Below are 26,089 nucleotides of genomic sequence, written 5' to 3' on the forward strand. Positions count from 1 at the left end.
TGGGGGTTGAAATAAAAACTAAAATAAACACATTTGTAAAATTTCGTATTGGAAATTAATAAAAAAATTTAAATAAACTTAATTTTTGCAGAAAAAAAAAACCTCTCCAGATCAAATATCATTCAAATAATTTGAGAATTGTATGAATTTTTGTAATAAAATTTTGTTATAATTTTTAAGGTCGGTTTTTTACAACTCTGTGTGTTTGAGGAGTGTGGTGAAAGTGGTTTGAAAACTAATACATATAAACAAAATGTTACCAATACATGCATAGAGTTAGGTTTTTTATGACAACCGACTTAGGTTTTTTTTGACAGCGTTTCACTTCTTGTTATTATTCTTTGTTTCAAAGTTAGCTCTCCCTTACTTGTTCTTTAATCACATGTAACACTGCAAGTTTTTTTTCCATTTTTATTTTGCGACTCATTATAACACGTTCTAAGTAATAAGTCGAAAGTGGTGTTAATTCCGCATTTTGATTCGTTAGAAAAAGTAAAATGAAAATTTCTTTCGGAATGAAACCACTTTCAGTTTTCTAAGTGGAATTGATATTAGTTTGTAATTATTTGTTTTTCTAAAATTTTTAATCAATTTATGTACCAGAATATTTACTTTTGTTTTAATATAAAAAACTCTGTCAAATTAAAATCAGGGGGGTTACTCTCTATTGCGATGCGAAAGAACAACTTATTTTGCGAAAGCGTTTGCATATACGACACAGAGTACTAAAATGTATTCTTATCGCATTTACCTTTCGCATCGAACTTGCTTGCGCATCGCAATAGAGAGTAACCCCCCAGAAATACAGAAATATTAAATACATTTGGAATTTGGAACCTGTCTGTCTCGGTTTTCAGATCAATGGGACAATGTATAAAGCATACAAATTTGAACGATATAGCTTTTTCCGTAAATAATGGAAAATAATGCAAACACCGCATCAATTAGGTTACTGTTGCAATAGTTCGAAAATCAGCGATGCACAAATTTACTGCATTTAGGAACGCACCCATACAGCATGGATCCTAGATAAATACACATAGATCGGTAACTCTCCTGTCAAAGACCTCTTGTCTAAAACCTAAGCGGTGAGATTGTATTAGTAAAAGAAACTATGTGAAAACAAAAACTCCGCTCTATGTGTATTTCTCTGTAACATTTGTTTTTAAAGTAGAAAATCATAACATAAAGTTGAAAATCATAAAAGTTTGTTTAGTTCAAATTGTCTAAATAAGCCGCTATATATTTAAAATTTCTCCCGAAAAACGGTTAGCACATAAAGCTCTCTCATTTTCGAATTTCCATGTATAAATCTTTTCGAAACGACTTACACAATAAAAACCCTCCCTGGTTGTCCATGAATTAGAGACATTTTATAGAGAATGTAGCATTTCAAAATAGACGCCGAATAAAAGAAACGCTAGAGCTGTGTTTAATTTTGCTAAAAATGTATTGTTAATTGGTATCAAATCAAAATTTATTTTCCAAATTAATTTACAGCATAAACAAAGAAAGGCAAAGGAAACTTATATTTGTATAATAATTGTTGGATTTGTTTATAGAAATTTAACAGCTAAAGAAAAAAAGTATACACGTTATGTTGTTTTTTTTTTAATTCTCTTTAATTTTAATAATAAGGATAAAACTTTTATAAACCTTTTATATACTACACAAATTTGTTATTTATTATTAATTTGTTTTATTATTTTTGACAATGATTTAATTTTTTTCGCTTTATTTATTAAATTTTAATGATAATTTCAAAATACATATTTCTGTGTATATATATTTTTGTGTTTGTTTGTTTGTTTTTGTATGCTTTCTTTAAAATTTATATAATAAAATTTTAATAATTTTTCTGGTTTCTTGGTATTTTTTTCTCTTGTAGTAATTTAACAGAGAGTGAGCTTATTTTTGCGGGTAATACAAAAAAATTACTTTAAGAAGATGAGTAAAAAAAATGTTGTGGAGTTTTTATTTTAGTATACATACGTTAGGTTTTCTTTTAAACATTTAAAACAAATGTAGAGGGGGAGGAGAGAGAGGTAGAGAATAGTTTATGTAAATAATAAACCTAAAAAATTATTATAGTATGTAGGTAGGTATAAATAACAAAAAAATTTTAACACTGGCGCTTTTTATTTGTTGAAATCCATGAAATTTAATTGAGGATTTATCTTAGTTTTAACTTAGAATGATTTTAAATCAAAGAGACCGGAATTTGCTTTATAATATAAAAAGAGGTGGGGGTGTTTGGTTTTTGTTTAGGAAAAAAGGCAATTAAAATATTTTTTCTCTAAGTAAGTCTTGGGTTTGTTGGTTGGGGGCTTACAATTTTACAAGTTTTAGTGGCTTTTTATAAATGTATGTTGTATGTATAGTAAATAGTAAAACAAATAATAAAGCTTAATTTAATTAATAATAAATTTTTAACATAATTAGACAATTTGTGTTAAATTAAAAAATATATGTAAGTATATGATTTAAAATAATTTTAGTTTATTAAAAAAAATAATGGTTTACTATTTATTAAAAAAAAAAAACAGAAGTTTGAATAAAATTCTATGAATTTTATTGTAATTTTTTTTCTACAAAATTTTGGAATATCGTTTTTTGGCGAATTCGTTTTTATTTATTTCGTTTCTTTAGTACTTTAGTATTGAGGTCCAATGTTTGTGTTTTTTCTTGTTTAGGAAAAAATCATAAGTCGTTGCGACATGATAAACTTAAACTATATGTGTGTATAATAATATAATTTAAAATAATAAACATTTCTAATTAATTATTAAACTATTTGTTGTTGTAGTACTACTCCAAAGCTCACTCTCTTTTTTCTTACATTCTTTCATCATGTGAAAACCAATTATACATGCTCTTTTTCAAAGTAGTTTTTTATTATTATTTATATAATTAGGTATGTACGCATTTATAAAAAACTTGTTTCAATTTTACAATTTTTATTTTTTAGATATTTTTGTTTGTTCATTCAAAGAATTAGGTTTAAGGTGATTTTTCACTTTCAAATTAGTTTAATTTTATAAATATTCATACACCATCTTCATTTTCATCAGCATTAAAGTTTATTTTTTAATATAATTCCAATAAATGCAACTCGACCACTTCCACAACAAAAAAAAATTGTTTTGTTTTTTTTTTTTTATTCCTAAAAAGTATCAAAATCTTTAGAAAACAAAACGTTTTTTACTCCCCTCTCTCTAGTGGTACTTCTTTCTCTCTTTCTTTTCGTTATTACATTAAAAAATTGTATACCTTTTTAATTTTTTAAAGCGCCTTTTTATTACATATCTTTCAAACAATTTCCTTTTCTAAATTAGTTTCTTCAGTATTGTGTGTGTGGGGGGATATTTTTTCTTTCATTGTTTTTTTTTTAAATTTTCATTTCATTTTTTCCAAATATAAATTATTACTTATTATCCTTTCATTTTGTTTTTGTTTTCTCTAAATCTATTTTATGCTAACATCTTTAAAATGTTTATTTTATGTTCTTTCCTTTCTTGATTTGTTACTGTGTTTAATATAAATGATTCTTCGTGTGCTGCCTTTTTGACCCATAATTTATGATTTCTGTTTGTTTTTCTTCTTTGACATTCACACCAGTGGTAATGAATAGTTGCTGTGTATAAAGTATTTAGTAGTATATTTATGGAAAAATGTTAATATTTATATATCCAGTTTTCAGTTTTGTTCTTCTTGTACTTGATGATTTCATCTATGTATATATAATTTGGATTTTTTGTATTTTTAAATTTTTCGTAGATGGGAGCGAAGGACGTCAGCAGTTTAAAAAAATACTTTTGATACTCAAAATGTACTTTTTTATGTTTGTTATAAAAATTCCTTTTGATGTTTTTTTTCTTGTTTAATGAATTTTTTTGAACTTATCTCATGTAGATATCAACACAAAAGATTATTGGCCTGCAATGAAATGAATAATATAGAAATTAAATAAATAAAAGAATAGTGAAGTTATTTTTTTATTTGTGAATAATTTTAGAAGTTAAATTTTGTGAAAAATATTATATTCACCCCTATCGCGAATCAACATTTCACATGAAATATTTTCCCTTTTCCTTTTTTCGTTCATCAACTTTGTGCACGTGAAAAAAATTCCCCTTGTTGTGAAATTTTTAGATGGAATTTTGTAAACAATAAACAGCTGTTACGAACAAAATCAACTATTGTGAATGTAAAGTTCATCATGATATTCCCGATAGCAATTTTCCCTTCGAAGGAAATGATATTTCATGGGAACAAAATTTCACATGTTATTGCCGATAGGGGTGATTATCGGGAAAATACCCGATATATATATCTGGGCCGATTTTACCAAATTTAAATAGCAACCAGGGCTACAGTGGAATTATTGATGTATCATGTTAGTAAGTTATTTGGGAACTTCGTAAAGTCGATTTCAAAAGACTAACATGGCTATATCAAAGTTATAATGGCGCAAAGGGTAAAAATTAAAATTTTGACCCCAACAAAAAATATTAAAAAAATTGTTTGTCACTCACCTGCACCAACTGCAGCCATTTGTGGTTGATTGTTAGTCTCTTGTAAACCTGAAGACACCGTTTTTGATGTGGTCGCTGGAGTTGTATTATTAGCAGTATGATTTGTAGCTGAACCTGGAGTTGAAGGTTGTTGCGTTTGATTCTTTAAATTTGCAGCAGCATTATTATTGTTGGCTGTAGGATTATTTGTAATATTGTTGGTATTGCCGCCAACACCACCATTTGAAGTGCTGCCATCACGATTGTTATGCATTTTACTGCGATTGTTGCTGCGATTACGATAATTATTGCCACGATAGCCGCGATTGTTGTAACCACCACCATTATTATAATTGCCCATATTACGATTATTGTAATAGTTGCCACGTCCACGATAACTGCAACAAAACACAAAAAAAAGAAACATTCGATTTTTTTTCTTTATTTTTGGGGGATGTTTTTAAATTCAAACTTACCCTCCACGCCTTGTGGATGAAACACCAAATGTTTCACTATTTAATTTGCGTTCCTGACGCCAATCATAATTCTTGTTCTTTGCACGATCTTGTGCAGTTTCACAGGAGATATTATCGAAGAATGATTTGGTTTTGTCGTAGCCTACAGTAATCTCTTCCTCTTCAGGTTCATGCTCACCAGCTCCAGTTTCATTACCAGAATCATCTTTCTTATCAGTTTCACCATTCATCTGTGAAGTAGTGGGAGTAGGCGAAGAACACTTTTTAATTTTTGGTTTGTGTTTCAATTTTGATAATTTTTTTTGTTTGTTTGTTCCATGTATTAATGCACACACATATATATAATTAATGCACACATATAGATTTGTTTGATTTTAATATATGGTATGATAATTTGGTTGTGGTTTAACAATAAAAGGTGTTAAAAGGATTACACAAATCATAATTATTTTTAAATTGAAATCAAATCCAAATAATTTTGTCAAAGATGGTAGGGTGTTTAGGTAAATTGTTGCATGTGGGTAGTGGATGTGCAAGTACATAGTGTAGAGTAATAGCAGGAGTAGGTGTATTGGATTTTTTTATAGCATTCAGCCATGCATTTTATAGGATAAGGATGGTTTTTATTAAAATTTAAGCCAATTTATTTTTATGTTTACGACATTTTTAATTGGACAGTAGCGTTGGGTTGATTATTTGTTGCAGGATTGTGGTAGTAGTAGTAGTGGTGGTGTAGTGAAATTATTATAAACAAAAAAAGGGAAAACAAAAAGAATATACGGTTAGATGTTGTTTAATAATAATAATACAAATTTCTAGATAATTTACTACGCAGATGTTAATGTTGTGTTTCTATAGGTTAAAAAATTAAAAGAAGTCGCTTTATTGATATATTTAACTAAGTAGGTTTTTAATTGAAATCATCCTTCTTAAATAAAACTGTTAAAGACAAAATATACTAAAATAATCAACATGTTATTGTGATATTTTCTTCCTTGGTTAAGTAAATCTAATTAAATTAACATTAATTTTAAAATCAAACCTTTTTTCGAGTTTTTTAGGCTGGTTCTTTTTTATATTACTGCCTTTATGATAATAACAAGAGAGTTTTGTTCAGCTGTGCCGAATCTTATTTATATAACCTTCACAAAAGTATAATTTAAGATTGAAAACAATTTTTTTGTAAAAAAAAATATTTTGGTTAGAAAATTCGGGTTAAATTTTTTTGTTCCGATTTTTACCCATTATCGATTCGAATTTCTATGGCGTTATGTATGTCCTTGTCTATCATTAGATATTAGAATTCCTTATCATGAAAATTTCACGGGATTATCCCGGGAATATTTTTTAAAAATTTTCGAGAAAATTTTGTCATAAAATTTCGTTATAAAATCATCATCGTGAAAAATCATTAGATCGTGAAAAATGTCCCGGTTATTCCCCAGAATATTTTAAAATTTTGTCGGGAAATTTCTTTATAAGTTTTATTCTAAAAGTTTCAGTATTATTTCCGCACATATGAAACAGATTGGGTATGATATGTTGCCAATCGAAAGATTCGTTTTACCCATAAATTGTGTTTGATACTAGCTAGAGAAAGTTAACACAGAAGAATTATGATATATTTACATAATCTAAAAATTCAGTTATTATGCTGAATAATTTGATTAGCAATGGTTTTCACAACTAACAAAATTTTCTCTGGGTAGAAAACGGAAACATTTTAAATTCATATTTAGAGAAAATAATGACAATGATAATGGTTTAAATTTGTTTATATACATTCTGATTTGAAAAAAGTTCTCTTTCGAATCGAATTACGAATTTTTCCAAATTTAACTTAAGGCACGTCCACATTGATGAAATATTTGACAAAAAAAAACTTAACCACTGATTTCAATAAATATTTATCTGATCTTAGATAACTTTTATAAGAGCAAAAGATGTCAAACAATATAATAATGATCTTATATTGTGATATTTTCAAAATTGAAGCTTGTTTAATTTATTTATATTTGTTCAAAGAAAAGCCATATATTGATTTTTTTAATGGTCACGCTTTTTTCGCCAAACTATTAGTAGGACCTCTTAAATCGTTCAATAAAAATATATACATTATTGAATTTTGACCGACCATTTGATAAATTTTATTGGTTTTCAGCTTAAATTATGATTAAAAAAAATTCTAGGGAATTCTTGGGATTGAACATATTTTTATTATTTCCCGGGAAATTAGGAACCCTATTAGATATTCATATTGTCTATGTTAATGACTTAGCAATTCTGATATAGATCAAAAATAATGCAAAAATTGAGATTTTCAACATACAGACGGACATGTCTATTTCGAATGCGCTATCTACAACGATCCAAAATATATACACTACTTTAGCCGTCCAAATGAAAAATGTAGAAATTAAAAACAGAATGTCAAATTTCAGGACCGTTAATAATTTATCGGTGGTTTCAGTTTGAGTTTCTGAAAAATACAATTTTGCAGTTACTTATTTTGAAATAAAATTTTTCCAAATTTCAGAGCCGTTTTGGTCGAGCACCCTAATTTTTGCCGAACAATTCCATACAGTAAAATATAAAACATTCGGTATAAAAATTCACAGCTAATTTTCTTTTGGAACAATATAAAGATTTGTTTTAAAATTATAGAAACATTATTTAGTATTCAATGAAAAATGTAAAGTTCTTTTAGATGTAAAACATTATAAAATAAATAAAAAAAAGTTAATGTTTGCATGTTTATAATGTTATAAAGTTAATAATCACAATTATATAGAAGATAAAATATTGAAAAGTAAATAAACTTTCGTTGGTATCCTTTTTTTCTTCGCAAAATCAAATTTAAAACCAAATTTCTCTAGTCTCTTTTTCTGAGTTTAAATTTAAGTAAAAAAGTTTAAAAAAAAAACAAATTGACAACAAATACAACTTAACAAATGCACAAATAATATTCTAATAACAAATCAATAATAAATGAAAACTAAAAAAGGATACCTGTTCTGATTTGGGTTCATCGCCCACCTTAAGTTTTGATAACTGAGAGCGAAGTTCTTCGAATTTGGTATTCGCTTGTTCGAAATCAAAATCTTGTTCAAATTTGATGGGATTACGTGGAGGTTTCTGCATGCCACCGGGACCACTTGTTGATCTAAAGCCCATCTGTTGAATTAAAACAAAAAAAAACAACACACAACAATGATTAGATATTAAAAAATGTTTAAAGTTTAAAACTAATTATGTATAATTACCATAATGTTACGCATATTGGGACGTGGTCCACCGCCACGATTACGCATGTTATTGTTGTTGGGCATGTTACCACGGTGTGTATTCCAGTTGTTGCGATTACCACCTTGGTTATTGCGTTGATTGTAGTGATTCATGTTGTTGTAATTTTCCATCATACGGCCACCGGAACGATAGTTATTATCATTGTTGCGCTGTTGATTGCCGCCACGTTGATTTTGATGATTTTGTCGCTTATGACCAGCATCACGCGATTGACCACCACCGCCACCGCCATGGCCAGCATTATTCTGATGATTCGGATGTTGATGCTGCTGTTGTTGATGTTGGTTTTGATTATTGTGATGAAGTGGTTGTTGTTGGTGCTGCTGTTGTTGATGTGTTTGCTGTTGCTGCTGTTGATTTTGATTAACCTGTACACCAATATCAGCCGAAGGACTTTTTCGAGAAATAAGACTTATGGGCGTCGTTGAACGTGAAGCACCAGCCAGCATGTCTATGACGGAAACTTTATTAAATTAACATTTAATAAGGAAACAGAGAAAAACAGTTTTTGTTTTATTAAATTTGTATTTGTAATGTAAATAAAAAAAATTATATTTTGTAAAAAAAAAATAAAAAGAAAAGAAACAATTCTGTGGTGTAAATTAAACAAATAAAACAAACGGAATAAAAATTCATAATTCTGCTAAAAACTATCAACCAATGTAATTGATATTTTACTAGTTACATTTGGAGGTTTTAGTCAGATTTTGTTAAAAAAAAGAAGAATAAATTATAAATGTAAATTTAACTGAAAACTGCAAATCTAATTAAAACAAAACAGGTTTCTAATCTACTTTAAAAAATGCTTTGACACATAAGCCACAATAGACCAGGTCTCTACTTCATGTAAAACAAAACTAATTTTTTTGAATAAAAATAGATGGATTTGCACATTTTAAATTATAAAAGTACCATCAAAAGGAACTGAATGGAGAAATCAAAATATACCACTTTATTTGTGAATGATTTTTATTAAAATTTTATTAGGTTTTATAAATTTTTTATATAAAAAAATCTTAAAATAACTTAATGAATCAGATACATATACGTACATAAAATATTAAGTTTGCTGATATTTTAGAAAACATTATTTTATTAGGTTTTTATAAATTTTTTATATAAAAAAATTTTAAAATAACTTAATGAATCAGATACATATCGTACATAAAATATTAAGTTTGCTGATATTTTAGAAAACAGAAACTCTTTTTTTGCGAAGCATTTGAAATGTACGGAGAAAATTTTGTGAAACAAGAGCTTCAGAAAATGTTTGAAATAAATGGAACATTTTTATTTTATGAAAAACGAGCTATATGAACCATAATATTTCATTCAACACGTAGCTTTTGTTTATATTTCAATAAACTGTTCCAAAATATATTGAAATTTCATATGTGTGGAAAACCACACAAGAGGGTAAGTAACGTAATTTTTTAAATAACTCAAAATCAAAAAATATTTTTGAATAAATTATGCGTGCCAAATTGATGCGGCAGGAAAATACAAGAAATTTCATGAACATCGCTTATCAATTTTTATTTAATGTATACAAATTTTAATTTTGTTTGGTTTCCCACACAATGCTGAAATGAGGGATATATGAATTTAAAGCTCATATCGAAAAACTCCCAATAGATACTTATCAATTATCAAATTCAACGTGGTTTAAAATAAAATATCTATCGCAAAGTAATGTTCAAAATTAAAAAAAAAATATGGCTTTAAAATCAAAAACAACATAAATATGTTAAAAAATAAACCATAACGAAAATAATTAAAAAAAAAAAAAAAAAATTAAAATTTATTGGTGTACGATTTTTTATTAGAAAAGTTTACCCTCACACCTTGGTCTTTGTGATCATTTAGTGCCGTTGCATTTGTTAGAGACAATTTCTTGGCTGTGGAAGTTGTAGCTGATGCCGTAGATGAATTATTACCAACAACACCAACTCCACCAATACCTAAGCCTATGTTACTAAGAAGACCACCTGAACCTCCAATACCAAGACCTATGCCCAGGAGACCAACGTTATTAATGGCATTGTTATGATTATGGTTGTTGCTACTGTTATTAGTGTTAGTATTGGAGTTTGCATTATTGTTATTATTATGAGCACTACTACTGTTGTTAAGATTCGAGCCAATACTATCGACGGTGGTTAGTAAGGAGGATGTGCCCAAATTATTAGTATCCGTGGTATTACAGCCTGTACGAAAGAACGAAAGAGATAAAACAACGATAAGTAGCAAGTAGTGAATTAAAAAATCGTCCTGTTGCAGCCAGTTATTGAAGGGAAAAACATATATGATTGAATTTATTTATCAGATTTGTAGTTTGATTTCAGAAATCTAAACTTGTAGAGCTGCTTAGCACATCATTGCTTAACAGTATTATTATAAGTCCTAAAATACGAGTAAAATTGTTTAGGTGGTAGAAATAAAAATGCCTAAATGTCCAATAACTTTAAGTGTTATTTTTATTTGTAAAACCCATGATTTACTTTGCTTTACTTACTTGGTTGTTTTTGTGTTTGTGGTTGTTGGCCTTGTGGTGGTTTTTGTGGCGGTACAGGTTGTTGATTACCACCCATCATAAATGGGCCTGGAGCACCAGCTCCAGGTGCTAAAGATGGTACAGCACCAGCTCCACCAGTGCCTCCAATTGCTCCTAAGCCACTCATAGTACCAAAGGGATTACCATATGTACCAGTTGTTCCCATTGGAGGTACTTGCTGAGGATTCATGCTTGGCATTGAAAAATGTGGCATCACGTGTTGTCCATTGGGCAATTGTACTTGCATAATAGCCGGATCATTGGGATGTGGTAGACTATTGTTGATCACACGTATATCCTTAATATCGGAACCACGGAACAGAATATAATCATAGATTTGGCTTTGAGGTGCAATTTGAAATTGTGTTTCACGATCTTCGGTACCAAACGAACGTACTAAAAAATACAAAATTTAAAACACATGTTATTTATTTTATATATGTAATTATTATTTTATTTTATATTCGACCTGTTTACAAAACATAAAATAAAACAATGATAAATAGCTTATTAAATAAAATAAAAGAAGTGCTTATCTAAATATTACAAACCACAACTCATTTAATCAAACTTAAAAACGGAGAAAGAAATTCTAGAAAGTTTTAATTTCTATTTTAACAGTATTTTTTGGAATTGAAAGAATCTTATTACGAATTGCGATTAAAAAAAAGCCCGTAACTTCAACAAATAGATATCTACGGTGTAAAATACCCATCAGATAAATTTACCTAAAAGGTAACTTGACATTAATTTCGGATAAAAATTTCCAAATATTTTTACTCCATAAGTAACTAAACACTGCTAGATATCTATCATAATTTCCTTGACTTTTTCCATTTTCAGGAAATAATAAAATAATCTGTTCGTTCCCGGGAATTGAGCTAAAAACGGTTTTCGAATAAGCCGTTTTTTAGAGTTTTTGAATCCAACCCTAACCTCAAAAATATCTTAAGTGTATAACAACAAACTTTACAGGAGAAGCTTTGTTTGTGACTTTTGGTATGTTTTAATTCAATGTAAACATATAGGCGAACTGAAATTTCAACAGACGTTTCAAATCTATAAACCTTACGTTAAAAGTTAAAGGTAAGATGATCTTCCTTTTACTTATCAGTCACTTTTAGCTTAAAGTACACTTATAATGGCAAACAAAATTGCAGCAGAATATTGCATTTGCATTATGTATGCACTTTGATATTAAAATTATTCATATGCATTTGTATAATTTAAAGAGGAAGAGGAATAATCTTTCACATTTCGAACTAATCGAACCACACTTTTCAAAAATCGTGAATTAAATCATAAGTTTGTCATAATGAGAAAAATTAAAAATGGAAATGTCAAAATGGCTCCATTCTGAAAACCAACGTCAAAAATTTTCCAACTTTTTATTAATCTTTCCGAGAATGAATGAATTATTGTTTATTGAATGATTCTAAAGTACATAATATCTACATAAAATTGTTGCCGAATGTTTGTGGTTACTTTTTATAAAATGAGCACCACAATATAAAGAAACTATGTATGATAATCCACAAAATAAGACTTTAAATCTCTAATTATATATATATAATTGATTATTGGGTTCGATTTAATCGACTTTAAAAATCTAAATTAAAATGGTTGATCGAAAAGTTTAAAATCTATTTATATCATACACTTCTAGTTCCCTCAAAAACAATTTAGGAAACAAGATTAACGGAGTCCACACTGTATGATGCAAGTAAGACTTTATCCATTCAAGGGAGGAAATTAAAAAAAATGTTCACGGTAATTATTTAATACTAAATTAAAACAGAAACAAATAACCTTTTTGAGGGTTTCAAATTTAATATTGCCATTTGATCGGTATTGTCACTCTCGCAGTTTTAATCGGTATAAAATCAATAATTTCTATTGTTTCATTAATTAATTAATAAAACTTAAGAATTTCGACTATGTTAAATCTGTAAAAGATGCGTAGATAGTTTCGAAAGAGAAATTTTTCAAATCCGATTGTAGATAAAGAAACTTTATCCACTATTATTGTTAATATTTTCACAAAATATGAATATCGTTAAAAATTATAATGTTAGGACCTTAATAATTTCATTAAGAACATAAAATTCCTTTAAGAACATCAAATTTTAATATGATTTATTCTTAATTATTGAATTTTTCTACTGTCCTTGAGTTGAGTGAAAAAATTTCGGTTATTTCAACCGTATTGGCAACCAATTTGGACATCGCAACGAATCTGAATATTGTAAATTTAAGAAGAAAAATTATAAGAAATACACGAAAATTCCCGACAAACAATTCCCAAAAATATGCAAAAAAAAAATGCACGCGTAGGTAAAACATGCTCTAAAATTAATATTCATACTAGCGTTGCCAAATGTTCCGACTTCCGCGGGATTGTCCCGCTTTTAGTCACTGAATTCTGATTCTTAGTTCCCGCTTTTTTATGTTTTCCGATTTTAAAACTCGTTTTTTTATTTTCTTGCGATAACAATAAAATAAAGCAATGAAGAAAGTAGGCAATTTCAGAAACGATAAAATCACTGTTACTTGTTGATGTTTTGTCTAAGTGTTTAGTTTACATAAAATCTTTTGGGAAAAGGTTTATTGATGATCTGGCCTAAGCAACCAGTTAAATGCGCATTGGAATTACCTATTCATCAACAAGAAATTTAAGTGAATTTATCAATTATTAAATGGGGAATTTAGCACATAAAAACTAAATCATTTTTTATTTTACTATTTTTTACTAGGATAATCGGTAAAGTAGAAACATATTTTCTCTTGAAATTCCTGCTAGATTTTACTATATTTGTGAAAATGCGAATTTGAAAAAACTAGTAAAAACAGTAAAATAAGTAAATAATATTGAGTAAACGAAACACACTTGATATGTAGTATGTATTTTCTGTAAAAATATTATAAAAAGTTCTTCTCCCGCTGTTACTTTCAAACCGATGTTAAACACAGCATTCTGCTGATGTTTGTATCGCTCAAAAATATGGATCAATCGACTCAGAAAGTTATTAAAACTTTGATGTATTTGGCTGTCCATATGCTGGCTGGTTTTCCATTGTTATTATTTTGGAACAAGGTAATGAACACTTCATTATTTCATCTAACGGATACGGTTTTATACCCGTAACTCATGATTTTGGAAGTGTTTGGCAAATACCAGAAAAACAATATCACTTCCAGGTATTTCTATTTCATTCTTAGCTGTATCACTGTGTAAACAATTTGGGAAAAATATAATATTAAGTTTAAAGTAATGGAATACGTTTTCTTATATTTTGTCCCGCGTAAGTTTTGAAAATCCCGCATTTTTCACCGATTTTGAAAATTGTCCCGCTTTTTGTACAAATAAAACTGGCAACCCTAATTCATACATAATTTAATTATTACGGAAATTGGTAGTTCCTTGAACGTTTCGGATTATGCCGAATATTAGGTTCGATTGGGCTTCGGCCTGAAAATCCCGGTTTCGTTCGGACTCTAAAAGACTCATTTTTATCAAATAGAGTTAATCAGGTATGTGATAAAAAACGATTTAGATGTAAAAACGATTTCAAAACGACAAAAGGTGTGATGTGTTTGTTTGAATCGTTTTATCATATTAGTTTCAAATTCCAATTTCTTTCAAAGGGGACTTATCGAAATTAAATTTTCACATTAATTAAGGTAAACAAATGCGGAGTTGCTTATTTTGTTGTTTTTTTGCTATAAAAATGATACAGAATGAAATAACAATGCAATATGAAATCAATCGAAATTCATCACATCTAAATTGTTTTGGAAATTCATTTCAGTTTTGAAAATAATCGTTTTTCATCACATACCTGATTCTTTACGATTCACAATGTTTTTGTGTTATACGAAATTTTGATTATGTTATGATTATGTTAATTCAAAATCTTTTAAAAACTGAAAGTAGAAATTCGTGACTACTAACATCATAGAGAATTAGGAACAAATCAAGATCCCCGTAACAGTTTATATTTTCATAATTTTTTTTCTGTTAATATTCACATTTTCTGTATTGCCGGCCTTCGGGCGGGTGAAGGGACTTTTAAATCTGGGGTGTATCGCTAAAATCACTTTTTCTGTATATCAAAATTTTCTGAAGTACTGTCATATAAAATCAAAAAGGAATTTTTGGTTCACAATATTAATAAACTGTACCATATTATATATCATATTAAAGGTATTGTGAAGCACTATTCAATGATACCCATAACGATCAGTTTGTTTTCCAAATATATGAGAAATGTACTATTATATGTATTGACTTTAAATTCATATAACTCTTAAACTAAGAGATAGCAGGCAAAAATATTAACGTTTTTGTGCTTCTAATTATGAGAGCTATCAACACCAAAGAAATTATAAAAATGCAAGCTTTTTCGCTGATCTTGATTTATACCCAAATTACATTGACTAACATGTATTTTGTGGTTGCAAGAGTTAGGTTTTTGACAATTACGTCTCGTCTCTTTATAGATGTTACAATTTACATCAAACTCAATAAATTACAATTTAAAAATACAAAGAAGAGGTCGAATAAAATAGATTAAAAATGTTAAAAAGAAGATATTTAATATGATTATAAAAATTCCCGCTTCTTTCTAATAAGATTATACAAATTAATTTTAAAAATACATGTATCCTACAATGTTTAAGTATTTATACCTACCTAGTTTTTTTTATTTTGTATTAGGAAATAAACAAACAGTACATATAATAAACAAAAATTATTTCTTCCAGGGTTAAAAATTAGACCTAAAAATTATAAAATATATGTATGTATGTTCATATGCCTATGTATGTAATATTTGCAAGTATATATATATTATAAAATTATAATAAATAAATGCATATGTAAAATATATTTTGCATAAAAAAAGTGACAAAAACCGTTATACATAATTGTAACGGATTAAAGGTGACAGGAAAACATGTGAAGAAAGGTAAACAAATATGAATGCAATAAGAAAAGGAAGAAAATTAACAGCAACAGAAATCTAATAAGAATTAAGGAAAAGTAAAATAAACGAAATTATAAAGGCAAATATACATACAAAAGAAAAAACGAAAAATACATACATACATATATATTAATATATGTAATTCTATTAAAGGTGATAAGTTATAAAAAAAGGGGGCAGTAATATAAAACAAAAAAAAAAGTATAGAAAATGTATGACGGTATAACGAACCGATGCCAGCTTGACAATCAAGAAAAAAATTTAGTAAAGAATAAAGAAAGTCAAAACATACATATAAAATGTAAATCCAAAAATAAGAAAAATTGAAGAAAAAGGAATTTTAAAAGAAAAACGTACTACATATACAAAAAAAAACAATTTTACCGTTTGATAACGGTGCTCCTAAAGAGTCCTATGTACATATGCATACATATATATGTATGAAACTGATAAATTTCTTCCAATATTGAATACTTACCACTTGATAATGCAATTGTACATTCTTGAGGATCCACTGTATAGAGACGTCCCTCGTAACGAATATCAGCCTTAGATATAAGGCTGATTTTCGAACCCAGCTCCGGCATACCGCCACTCATTTTGTTTTAGTGGCTATTTCAATTTGCGCAATAAAAAAATGTTAGTAGCAATATTTTGAACAATGGAAACTAATGAAAATTAAAAAAGAAAAATTTGTGTGTACAACAACAATGCAGTCTTTTTTGCGGTGTTTTTTACTTCAACTCTAACTAGAGACTCGCAGATACACGTTTACACTTTTTTTATATAGTTTTCAAAAATCTTTACAAATTCAGCACTTCTTATTGTTTTTAATGTTTTTTCCAATTAAAATAATTGAAATACAATCGACCGAAAATTTATGTTGGCCTTTTTATTTGTCTATATTTGCTCAGTCACTATCGCAAAAAAACGACTGGGTCGCAAGATGACTTTTACTCAGGAAACACTCTCACACTTTCTATTGTTTTTCAGCGGCCAAACAGTCAAAATTCTTTAAACAAAAGTTTTAAACTTTTTAATAACACAATTTATAAATAGTCTTCTTTTCTATAGGCCGAAATTGCGTTAATTTTCCTAAAGGAAAAAATTAAACTTTCCACTTTTTTCTGCCTTTTTCAACGACAGTTGTTCGCCTTGCTTGCCTACTTGCCTCGTCAAAAGTGGAAGAAACAGTGTTACATTTTAATACGCAATATGGCGACATTTGTTATAATTTAAGGTAGAAAGGAGACAGCTATAGTTTTACTATCTATAAAACGTAACATAATTGAACACATACAGCTATATACATATGTATTACTAAGTTGCCAGCACTGGAATGAAAATATTTTTGTTGTTTTTCTTTGCGCTCATGTTCGTTATGCAAAAAACAGCAAACAAAGTGAGACAACTATGACAACCAAAAAAGAACTACTATGAAAAAGAAGTGCAGTTATATCTCTTTTTTGCAATAATGTAGACAAAAAGATGGCCGAGTTTTTATAATGGCGCGCAATTCAAATTTAGTTCTCCAAAACAATTGCTCCGTAATATATCTCGATGGTTTTATGAATGAGTCTTATTGAAATAAATACAATTCATTATTTACTTTGTTTGCGTTTAAACAAAACTATTAAAATTTGCAGTCAAGAAAAAGCTAGTATTCAGCACTGGATTAAAAGCTCAATGCTATGAAAAGTTACACTTAATGTAATTTCATAGCATTCAGCTTTTTAATCTAGTGGACCGATGCCACAGCGCTGCCCACGTTGTAAACCGCTGATATGAGCAAAACCATTTTTTTTATATTAAGTTTCTTGATATTAGAACTGCGGGGGTCTTCAAACCAATCAGTCCCATACGAATCGCAGGGTGTGTGTGTACTGTGTTGAATGTAAGCTAGTGTGGCTTAAAAGCTCATTGCTTAAATTACATTAAATTTTAATGTAATTTCATAGCATTCAGCTTTTTGATCGTTTAATTACAGTAAGCACATACCAAATAAGTACTTCTTATTATTCAACACAACTTTAATTTTAAAAAATGTGAAATAAAATAAATAAAAATACTTGGAAAATTTGTATAATTTTATATATGGAGGGACTATATTCGAAATCCTCTATCATAGAAAACACAAATTTTCGCTTATTCATAACGAAATTTATACATATGTATATATCGCTCACTTGCTGCAACAATGTCATAATACAAAAAAGTCGTTTCGAGAAAAACGGATTTGAATGTTTTATGACATTTTACTATTTCTTAAATATATTTTCAGCAAATTATGCGATTTCAGAAATAAAACCTGATTTAAATAGTAGATATTAATATCTTTCTAATCTGTATTTTTACTTGTCAAATATACGAGAAAAGATGAATTCTAATTTTGAGGTTTACAACGAAAAAACACTCTCATACAAAAAATAATTGACTTTTTTTAAAACTGATAAAACTATGTATATGAAAGACTAAAGAACGACGCATATTTTGTATTACTCAGTTCAAAACACCCGGATTTTAAGTTATGACGTTGTTGCAGCAAATGAGCGATATGTATAATTCATTTTAAAAATTTTGCATTATTGACAATTTTATTAGAGGGTATTATATTATTATATAAATAAAACTAATGGCGCTTAGGCAGATTGACAGAACTTAAATTGTCAACTGTCAATCTTCCAAACCGGCATACACAATAGTGCAAAGAAGGGGTCACAATCTTTATAAGATGGGCTCCATATCGATGTCGAGGAAATCGTTATCGCTAGGCCTAGACACAGATTATACCCGATCATGTTTGTGAGTTATTGAGGGGCTTCGGAAATCAACTATTGTATCCGCTACGATCCAGTATATGTATGTATAGTTTATTGGTTTGAAAATAAAAAATTTAAAAATTACAAACGGAATGAAAAACTTATATATTCCCTTAGCACTCATGGTGAAGGGTATAATAAGGATTATATGGTTTTATTTTATTTGAGAAACTTCTTATAAATCTAAGGCTTACAAAAGTAAAACTAATTAAGTAAAATTTGAGCAAACCATCGTAAATGTTTTTTTTTAAACTAAAATATATTTGCAAAAAATAATAAAACGTGATTTTTATTATTGGGAAAATATATGTTAAATTGTGTTACAAATTTTGTACATAAATAAATATAAAAAATATCATTTAATTAAAATAATACGTGTGTAGTAACTTATAAAATTTACCAATTAACGAAAGAAATAAAATACATGTAATAACATCCAAATACATGCAACATGAAAAAACAAAATCGGAAAATGTTTTACTTTTATTCAGAGGTGGTAGCGGTGTCAGTACACGTAATAGCCACTGAATCCAATGTCACTGAAGTTGCAATAGATGAAATAGTATCTATCGATTCATTGTGCTGTTGCTTAAAGGTTTGCAGAGCATCAAGGTGATATATATCCTGAAGTCCAGTATTTTTTTGTATGGCCAGCATGAATGCATTTAATTTGCCGCTTTCGGTTAGAAGTGTTGGCATATAGAACGGTATATATGATCGTTTTAGTAGTGGACCACTATGTGTGTCGTCGACATCAGCGTCTAAATCTTTTTGAGCGCCTGTGGCTGATGCGGTCAACATTTCGTTGGTATAAGAACGATGTAAACGTATTATTTGCATCGATTGAAAATGGGCAACATATAGAAATGGGGCGCGATACATAAAACCGCAGGGCGTATATTCCCAATTAATGTCGTAGGGACGAGAGCGACATCCGTATTCATCAACAAATACGCCACATTCCATGAAACACAAAAGAAATTCTTGTTTCGATATGCGAAGCGCTACAACAGGTTGGCAATTTTGTGTATGGGAAAGAGACTGATCTGCAACGTCTACAAATTCTTCTGCTCCATAGGTTGAGAGATCAATTTCAAAGAATTTATCTGAACTAACAATGGCCGTATGACGTGTGTAGATTATAGATGAAACTGGGGTAGCTGTATCTAATGCTCGAACTGGTTTGAATTTCTGCTGTTTTACGTCATACTTAAGAATAACAATGCGTGATGAGGTGGCGGCAATGGCAACAGTATCCAAAGGTTGCTCGGTTTCCTGAGAAATTTGTACTAGCTTCCATTTTTCCGAGGAAGTACGATTGGCAAAAGGAAGATCCAAAACTGAAGCCTCCAAAGCGGGTCTTAAGCAAGCACTTGCTTGACTGCGGGATTGCAGATGCCTTAGGTCACATTGGTACAACGATTCCCCATTGGCTCCCACCATTATAACCTTTGCCAAAGGCTGAGAAATTGCTATACAGCTAACAGCGTCCACACCAGCAATATTAACTAATTTTTGCTGCTCAAGATGCAAAGCATATAATCCTGTATTGCAGCCGAGCAAAAGAATTTTACTTTCTTCCATCTCATAAGCACAAGCCACCTCTAAAGTATGTTCCGTGCGATTTTGTGGTACTGTAAATACTAATGTTCCCTGGTACTTTTTGTTAGAAAACGTCAAGGAATCATCACAACTTGTGCCATCGTCTGTATCTAATTTGCCCTCGTATGAAAACTTCCCTACTGATTCAGCATCTAGATCGGTTTCTAAAGGAGCTGTTGCTGCTGCTTCAAGAGCCATCGTTTCCAAACATTCGGCCGCAGGTTCGGAACCAAATGCTGCCAATATGGCGCCAACATCACCACAAGCCTGTTTCACGTCACTGCGACACTTTCGATGCGCCGAGTTCTTACACTCCCTACATTTCCAATATGCCGCACCTGATATAATAGGATTTTGACAAGCTAAACAATGAACTCCTTCGATGTTAGTTTCTTGTAAAGCTAATTCAAAACGGTGATGAGACTGCAAATGTTTCGCAGTGCCGCATTCGTTGTTGTCGATGTTATTTTTCTTTGGAGATGAAGTTGTTGTAAGAGAAATTCTATTTCCTTCTTGCTTTCTTGGAGAGTTTGTATGTGATGAATTCCCTGTCTGATTCTCCTTACTTTTTAAAGGCGATCTCATAGTAGCACAAATTTGTTTCTCTTGCAGTTTGTCCAATTTTTCTTGCAGGGACTTTGATTTATTTTTTTCTCTTTTCAATTCTTCTTGTAGAGTGCGATATAGAATTGATGTTTCAATGTTTGAAGGTCCGACATTTTCTTTTTTGCTAGAATGCGAGGAGTTATTACTTCCAAATAGTTTGTCCGCTAGTGTCTTCTTTTTCTTCTGTGTCAAATCCTCTACCTTTAGTTGTAGATAATCTATTAATTTCTTATGCTGAGCTAGGGTGGCTTCGGATTTTATGTCTCTTTGTAAATAGAAATTTTCCTTCTCCTCCTGTATTCTCTTCAAATCTTGTACTTCATTTTGCAAGTCCCCATTTTGGCCATAAACATCTTTAAGATTTTGTTGTAATTGTTGTGACTCCTCTTTGGCAATGAAGAGATCAGATAGTATTCGAGCATTCTCTTCTTTCAATAGCAACAGCTCGCGCTGATGATTATCATTAACAGCTTGTATATTTTGATTTTCATTTTGTAAGACATCTACTTTTTCTTGTGTAACAAACAAACTCGTAGTTTGTTCCATTGTGTACTGTTGTTGGTTGGTGAATTTTCTTTGTAATTCCTCTAGATTGGAACGGCATTCTTGCAATTCATTTCTTAATGTAGCAATTTCTGATTCGGCTGTTTGTTTTTGTAGTTGTTCTTCAGCTAATTGTTTCTTTAATTGAGCCCCCAATTCATCCTTTTTACGAGCGGCTGCATACAACTGATCCAATTTTTCCTGTTGTGACTTGTTACATTTTTGCTCCTTTTCCAACATGGTCTCCACCTCAGTTAATTGTGTATCGGTGACTGTGCAAGCGTACTTCAAGCGTTCGTAGTTGTCTTGCAGGTTTTTCAACTGTATTTGCAGTGCTAAACACTGATCACTTGTATTTGAATGACGATCTTTTTCATCATGAAGCTCTTTGATAAGAGACTTATTTTCAAAGTCTAGTTTATCACACTTTTGTTGACACTGCTGTAGTTTTTGTCGAGCTTCGGTTAATCGATCCTCCAATTTTTTGCAACTCGAAATGTGTTCTATAATCTGTGAGAGAAAGTTGATTTAATTAAATTAAAAAAAAGTGTCGAAAAATATAATTTTAATTAAAACAAGTAAAAGAGCTTTATTCGGATGTGGCAAATCTTATATACACTTCACATATGAAAAATATGGAAATTACAAACCTTTATCGCTCATGGTGAATGGTATAACAACAATTTATATGCTGAATATAGATATACTTATTGTAGTAGTAGTAGTATAAAAAAAGAAACACTCACCTCAGATTTACATTTCATACGCTCCTGTTCAGCTCTTTCCCACATACGATGCTCTTTATTGACGTCAGCTTTTAAAGCTATAATCTCTTGTCTCATCTCTTCGATTCTTTCTTCTTTCTGCTTTTTAGCTTCCTCGGTTAGTTTACCATAACGTAATGCCTCTTCTTTTTCCGCTTGCATTTTTTTTATTCGCTCTTCCGTTAACTCCATTCTCCTTTGGGTCATTTTCTTTTCAGATAATACCTCTTCCAATTGCTTTTCAGCCTTCCATAAAGCTAAATTGGCAGAGCGTGCCGATTGTCTTTCAACAATCATTTGTTCGCGCACAGCTGCCAGTTTATCTTCAAGTTTTTCATTTTGTTTTTCCAACATATCCCCCACAGACTGCACTTGACCATGGCCATTTCGGGGAGCTGGTAGTGGTTTGCAGGGCGATAGACTATGTTCGTTGAAACGCTCTAACATTTCTTCTAATTTGGCAACAATATTTTGAAGCTTATCAGCTCTGGCTTTTTGGGTATTCTCGTTTTCTTTAGCCGTCTCCAAATCAGCACGTAATTGCTCTTCCATAACACGTATGTCTGTTAACGAGCCAGGTGCTGTTTCATATGGGGAAGTGTGAGTTGCCAAATTGCTTTCGGCTAAATTCTTGCTACATTCGGCAACCTTTTTTTATATAAAAAAATATGTTTAAATAAAGTGATTTATAAGTCCAGCCTGCTGTTTGTACCTACCTGTAATTCTCGTTCTAAACGATTGACATCCTGTTGCAAAGTCTCTACTTGTTTCTGCACATCTGAATATTTTTGCTGATATTCTGTATTTTGTTTGTGTAATTCGTTGTTCGCTTTAATTTCATCATTCAAACGTTTAAGGATTTCATCTGTATTTTTGGCTGTAGCTTGTTTAGCCTCCTCCGTAGATTTGGTAGAAATAATACTGTCGTCCAGCTCACTTCTGACATCTCTCAATTCCATGGTCAAGCGGGACTTGTGATCCTTTTCATAACGCAGCTTATTACGCAATTCGATTAATTTTTGCTCATAGATATCTACCAAGTGTGTTTTGTTCTTTTCAAACTCGTCCAGATCTCTTTGAGCCTGTTCCTTTTGCTGTTTCAGCATATCTTTATAATTTTCCATTTTCTCTTGTAAATGTGCGCATTCTTCAACCTTGGCCGAAAGTTCCGCATCGCGTTCATCGAGTTTCTTATTGATGGCATTTACTTCAGCCTTCTTCTCAGAGATGCGTTTTTCATAGCGCGATTCTGTGGCGTTTTTGGCATCTTCATACTTTTGACGATTCATACGCAAGAGGTCTGTTATAGTGGTTTCTTTCTTTTCCCACATTTCCTGTTCGATCTTTAAAGAGCTCTGCAGGGTTTTAATTTGTGTGCGACAGTTTGCCAGTTCCATGTTCTTTTCTTTAATGACATTTTTCATTTTAGTTATTTCATCTTTGGCATCTTGCAGTATTCGAGATTGAGTATTCGATTGTTTTGCCGTCAGTTCGGCCCTCAAAAGTTCATGCTTCAATTGTGTGATTTCCCCCAAACGCTCTTTGTGCTTTTGTTGCAGCTCCTTTAGCTTATTATTTACTTTTGTAAATCTGGCATCCTCAACAGCTCCAGCCTCCACTTCGTTCCTTTCCATATGTACAAAACTATAGCCAATAAATGGTAAATCTTTACCACAAAATTCATTTGAACCCATCAATGTACTTAACGATTTCTTAGCATTTGGACCAGCCGCTTTAGTTTTCTTACGCTGTACATCTTCAAAATTAGAGGTATCGTCGTTACCTTGTAACTTGGGTATAATTGGAGGAACTTCCGAACGCAATTTCTCCCACTTTATGTTTTTGAAGAACGGATGTTTCCGTATAGCTTCATAGTTTAAACGGTTCGAGGGATTAGTAACTAAAGATTCGATAAGGTTTCTAAAGTTATTCGAAATCTTTATGTCGGTGGGAAATGAAATCAACTCCTTAAGACTACTCTCTTCACAGTGACTAAGGATTTTGGAATAGGTTTCATGAACGTTGTCTTCATGAAATGGGGTTGTTTCACAAATTAGTTCGTATCCAATAATACCCATAGACCAATAATCGCAACTGACCTAAAAATTTAATTAAAAAAATTGCTTTAAGTACATAATTGTACCAAGTTTTGTACGAGTATATATGTATATTAGGGTGTGTCGATTTTTTTCACGAAAGATCGTAAGCAGAAACGCATTCTACGGAAAATTCTAAGAAAATTTCTCCAAGAAACCATAGGTCTAAAATGAAATCCTATCTTGCGCATTTCGTCTTTTATCCAATGATATTTTGGGAGACACAAAAAACGTTTTTGATATCAGGAGTCAAGATAATCACCCTTATTCTGGTTGTCAAAATTCAAAATTATACAATATTTCCTTAAAAAATTTATGATTTACTTTTTTGGTTGAAATTGCATAGCTTGTTCGTACACGATCTATTCTTTAGTACAAAATAATTGCAAAGTGCAGTGAAATATAATTAAATGTTACTTACATCGTGCATATTTTTAGTCAATTTATATGTTGAAATTGTTTGCAATAACTCAGGCGCAATATAATCCGGAGTGCCAACTGGAGATAAGCTAAATACATGACCATCCCGATCTAAGGCGGCTGCATTACCGAAATCTGCCAGCTTTATATGGCCAAAACGATCTATAAGAATATTTTCAGGCTTGATATCACGATGAACATAACCCATTTCGTGGAGAGCATGTATAGCTAAAGTCAATTCAGCTAAATAGAAACGGGTCCAAGGCTCATCGAAGGGACCATGTCTGGACATTAAACTCAATAAGTCACCACCAGGTAAATATTCCATAATTAAATACAAATGTTCATTATCCTAACACGAAATAAATACATAAAAAATTATCATATTAAAAACAAAATGTAAATATAAAGTTGTTACCTGAAAGGCGTATTGTAAATTTGTAATCCACTCCGAACATCTTTTGGACATGATATCTCTTTCTTCCTTTACTTGCGATGTTGTAACCACTGACTTCTTTATCTTTTTCATGGCGTAAACATCGCCCGTAAGTCGTTCAACAACTAAATGAACATTTCCAAAGTAACCCTTGCCAATCAAAGTGCGTACACTAAAATCTTCAACATTTACACGCAAACGGCTGGTTTCTTCCATAATGCTACGATCTTCATAATAAAAAATTATTCTAAATATATTGAATTCAAGAAAAAATTTTGCACTATTTACATTTGTTTACAAATTCTGCGATATTTTTATCCCGCTTGCGCAGCGTATCTTTATCACATTCCTGATACAGCAAACTAAAGGCATCCAATAAACTCTCGCGAGTCATGGTTTCCGCCAAGGCAGCACTAACTCCATAACTTCGTCCTCCACCTTTAAAAATAATTCATTAATAGTTTGTTTAATAATTTTACTTGCATTTTTTGTTTTACCCAGTAAAACATTGTTCAAACGTGTGGTTCTCACACTTATAGCATCACGAAGTTGTGCCATTTTTGATATTTCTCAATATTTTTATGATTTTAACACAATTTTATCAACAAAACGACTAAAACATTTTATTTTATTAAAAACTTCTGCAGCTGCTAAGAATGGCGGAGAAAACAAAGCGTCGTTGTTGAAATTTGAAAATTGATGAATAAACAGCTTCGTTTTTTTAATAAGAAGAAGCACAATTATTTATGAACAATAATTGTCAATGCTACCAGATTGTTCCACTTATTGTTTTCGGCCCAAGGAATAAGCCTTCAATAGGCTTCCAAGTTATGGTAAATATCGATTCATTATTTCACCTAGCCCCCATACAAGTGTCCTCCCGAAATAAGACTTTATCGGTCGAGCAATGAACAAATTTCAACATTATGAAATTTCCAATTTCTGAAGTCTGGTAATTAATGAGCAGA

At 30.4% G+C, this 26,089-nt stretch overlaps 2 protein-coding genes across 5 annotated transcripts; both read right to left on the minus strand.

Moving 5' to 3' along the window:
• Positions 1–1,595: 1,595 nt before the first annotated feature.
• tral (trailer hitch) lies at positions 1,596–17,019 on the minus strand. 4 transcript variants are annotated; one of them, XM_065505058.1, is made up of 7 exons: positions 16,314–17,016; positions 10,812–11,246; positions 8,254–8,759; positions 8,027–8,164; positions 4,991–5,220; positions 4,536–4,912; positions 1,596–3,936 (listed from the first exon to the last, which is right to left on the minus strand). In XM_065505058.1, exons 1-7 carry the CDS (start codon positions 16,432–16,434, stop codon positions 3,929–3,931), a joined length of 1,815 nt encoding a protein of 604 aa, XP_065361130.1. In that variant the 5' UTR covers positions 16,435–17,016; the 3' UTR covers positions 1,596–3,928. The 4 variants fall into 4 exon arrangements, with proteins under 4 accessions (XP_065361130.1, XP_065361129.1, XP_065361128.1 ...); XM_065505057.1 differs by having other exon boundaries at positions 8,000–8,164; positions 16,314–17,015; XM_065505056.1 differs by having other exon boundaries at positions 4,991–5,250; positions 8,000–8,164; positions 16,314–17,015.
• Positions 17,020–18,735: 1,716 nt separating this feature from the next.
• sti (sticky) lies at positions 18,736–25,796 on the minus strand. The gene is made up of 7 exons (XM_065503269.1): positions 25,619–25,796; positions 25,410–25,559; positions 25,104–25,348; positions 24,687–25,037; positions 22,886–24,268; positions 22,152–22,817; positions 18,736–21,915 (listed from the first exon to the last, which is right to left on the minus strand). The coding sequence occupies exons 1-7, from the start codon at positions 25,677–25,679 to the stop codon at positions 19,138–19,140; spliced, it is 5,634 nt and encodes a 1,877-aa protein (XP_065359341.1). The 5' UTR covers positions 25,680–25,796; the 3' UTR covers positions 18,736–19,137.
• Positions 25,797–26,089: the final 293 nt, after the last annotated feature.

This window comes from Calliphora vicina, chromosome 3 (assembly GCF_958450345.1).
Source record: "Calliphora vicina chromosome 3, idCalVici1.1, whole genome shotgun sequence".
Classification (NCBI taxonomy): Eukaryota; Metazoa; Arthropoda; class Insecta; order Diptera; family Calliphoridae; genus Calliphora; species Calliphora vicina.

Bases quoted from the DNA above. Each gene is read 5' to 3' on its own strand.
- tral (XM_065505059.1), bottom strand. From the start codon at position 16,434: ATGAGTGGCGGTATGCCGGAGCTGGGTTCGAAAATCAGCCTTATATCT. The intron at 8,165-8,253 runs GTAATTATACAT...TTAATTCAACAG, and splicing joins CCAATATGCGTAACATTATG to ATGGGCTTTAGATCAACAAG. The intron at 4,913-4,990 runs GTAAGTTTGAAT...GTTTTGTTGCAG, and splicing joins TCATCCACAAGGCGTGGAGG to TTATCGTGGACGTGGCAACT.
- sti (XM_065503269.1), bottom strand. From the start codon at position 25,679: ATGGCACAACTTCGTGATGCTATAAGTGTGAGAACCACACGTTTGAAC. The intron at 25,349-25,409 runs GTAAATAGTGCA...TTTATTATGAAG, and splicing joins CGCAGAATTTGTAAACAAAT to ATCGTAGCATTATGGAAGAA. The intron at 22,818-22,885 runs GTAGGTACAAAC...ATATAAAAAAAG, and splicing joins GTTTAGAACGAGAATTACAG to GTTGCCGAATGTAGCAAGAA.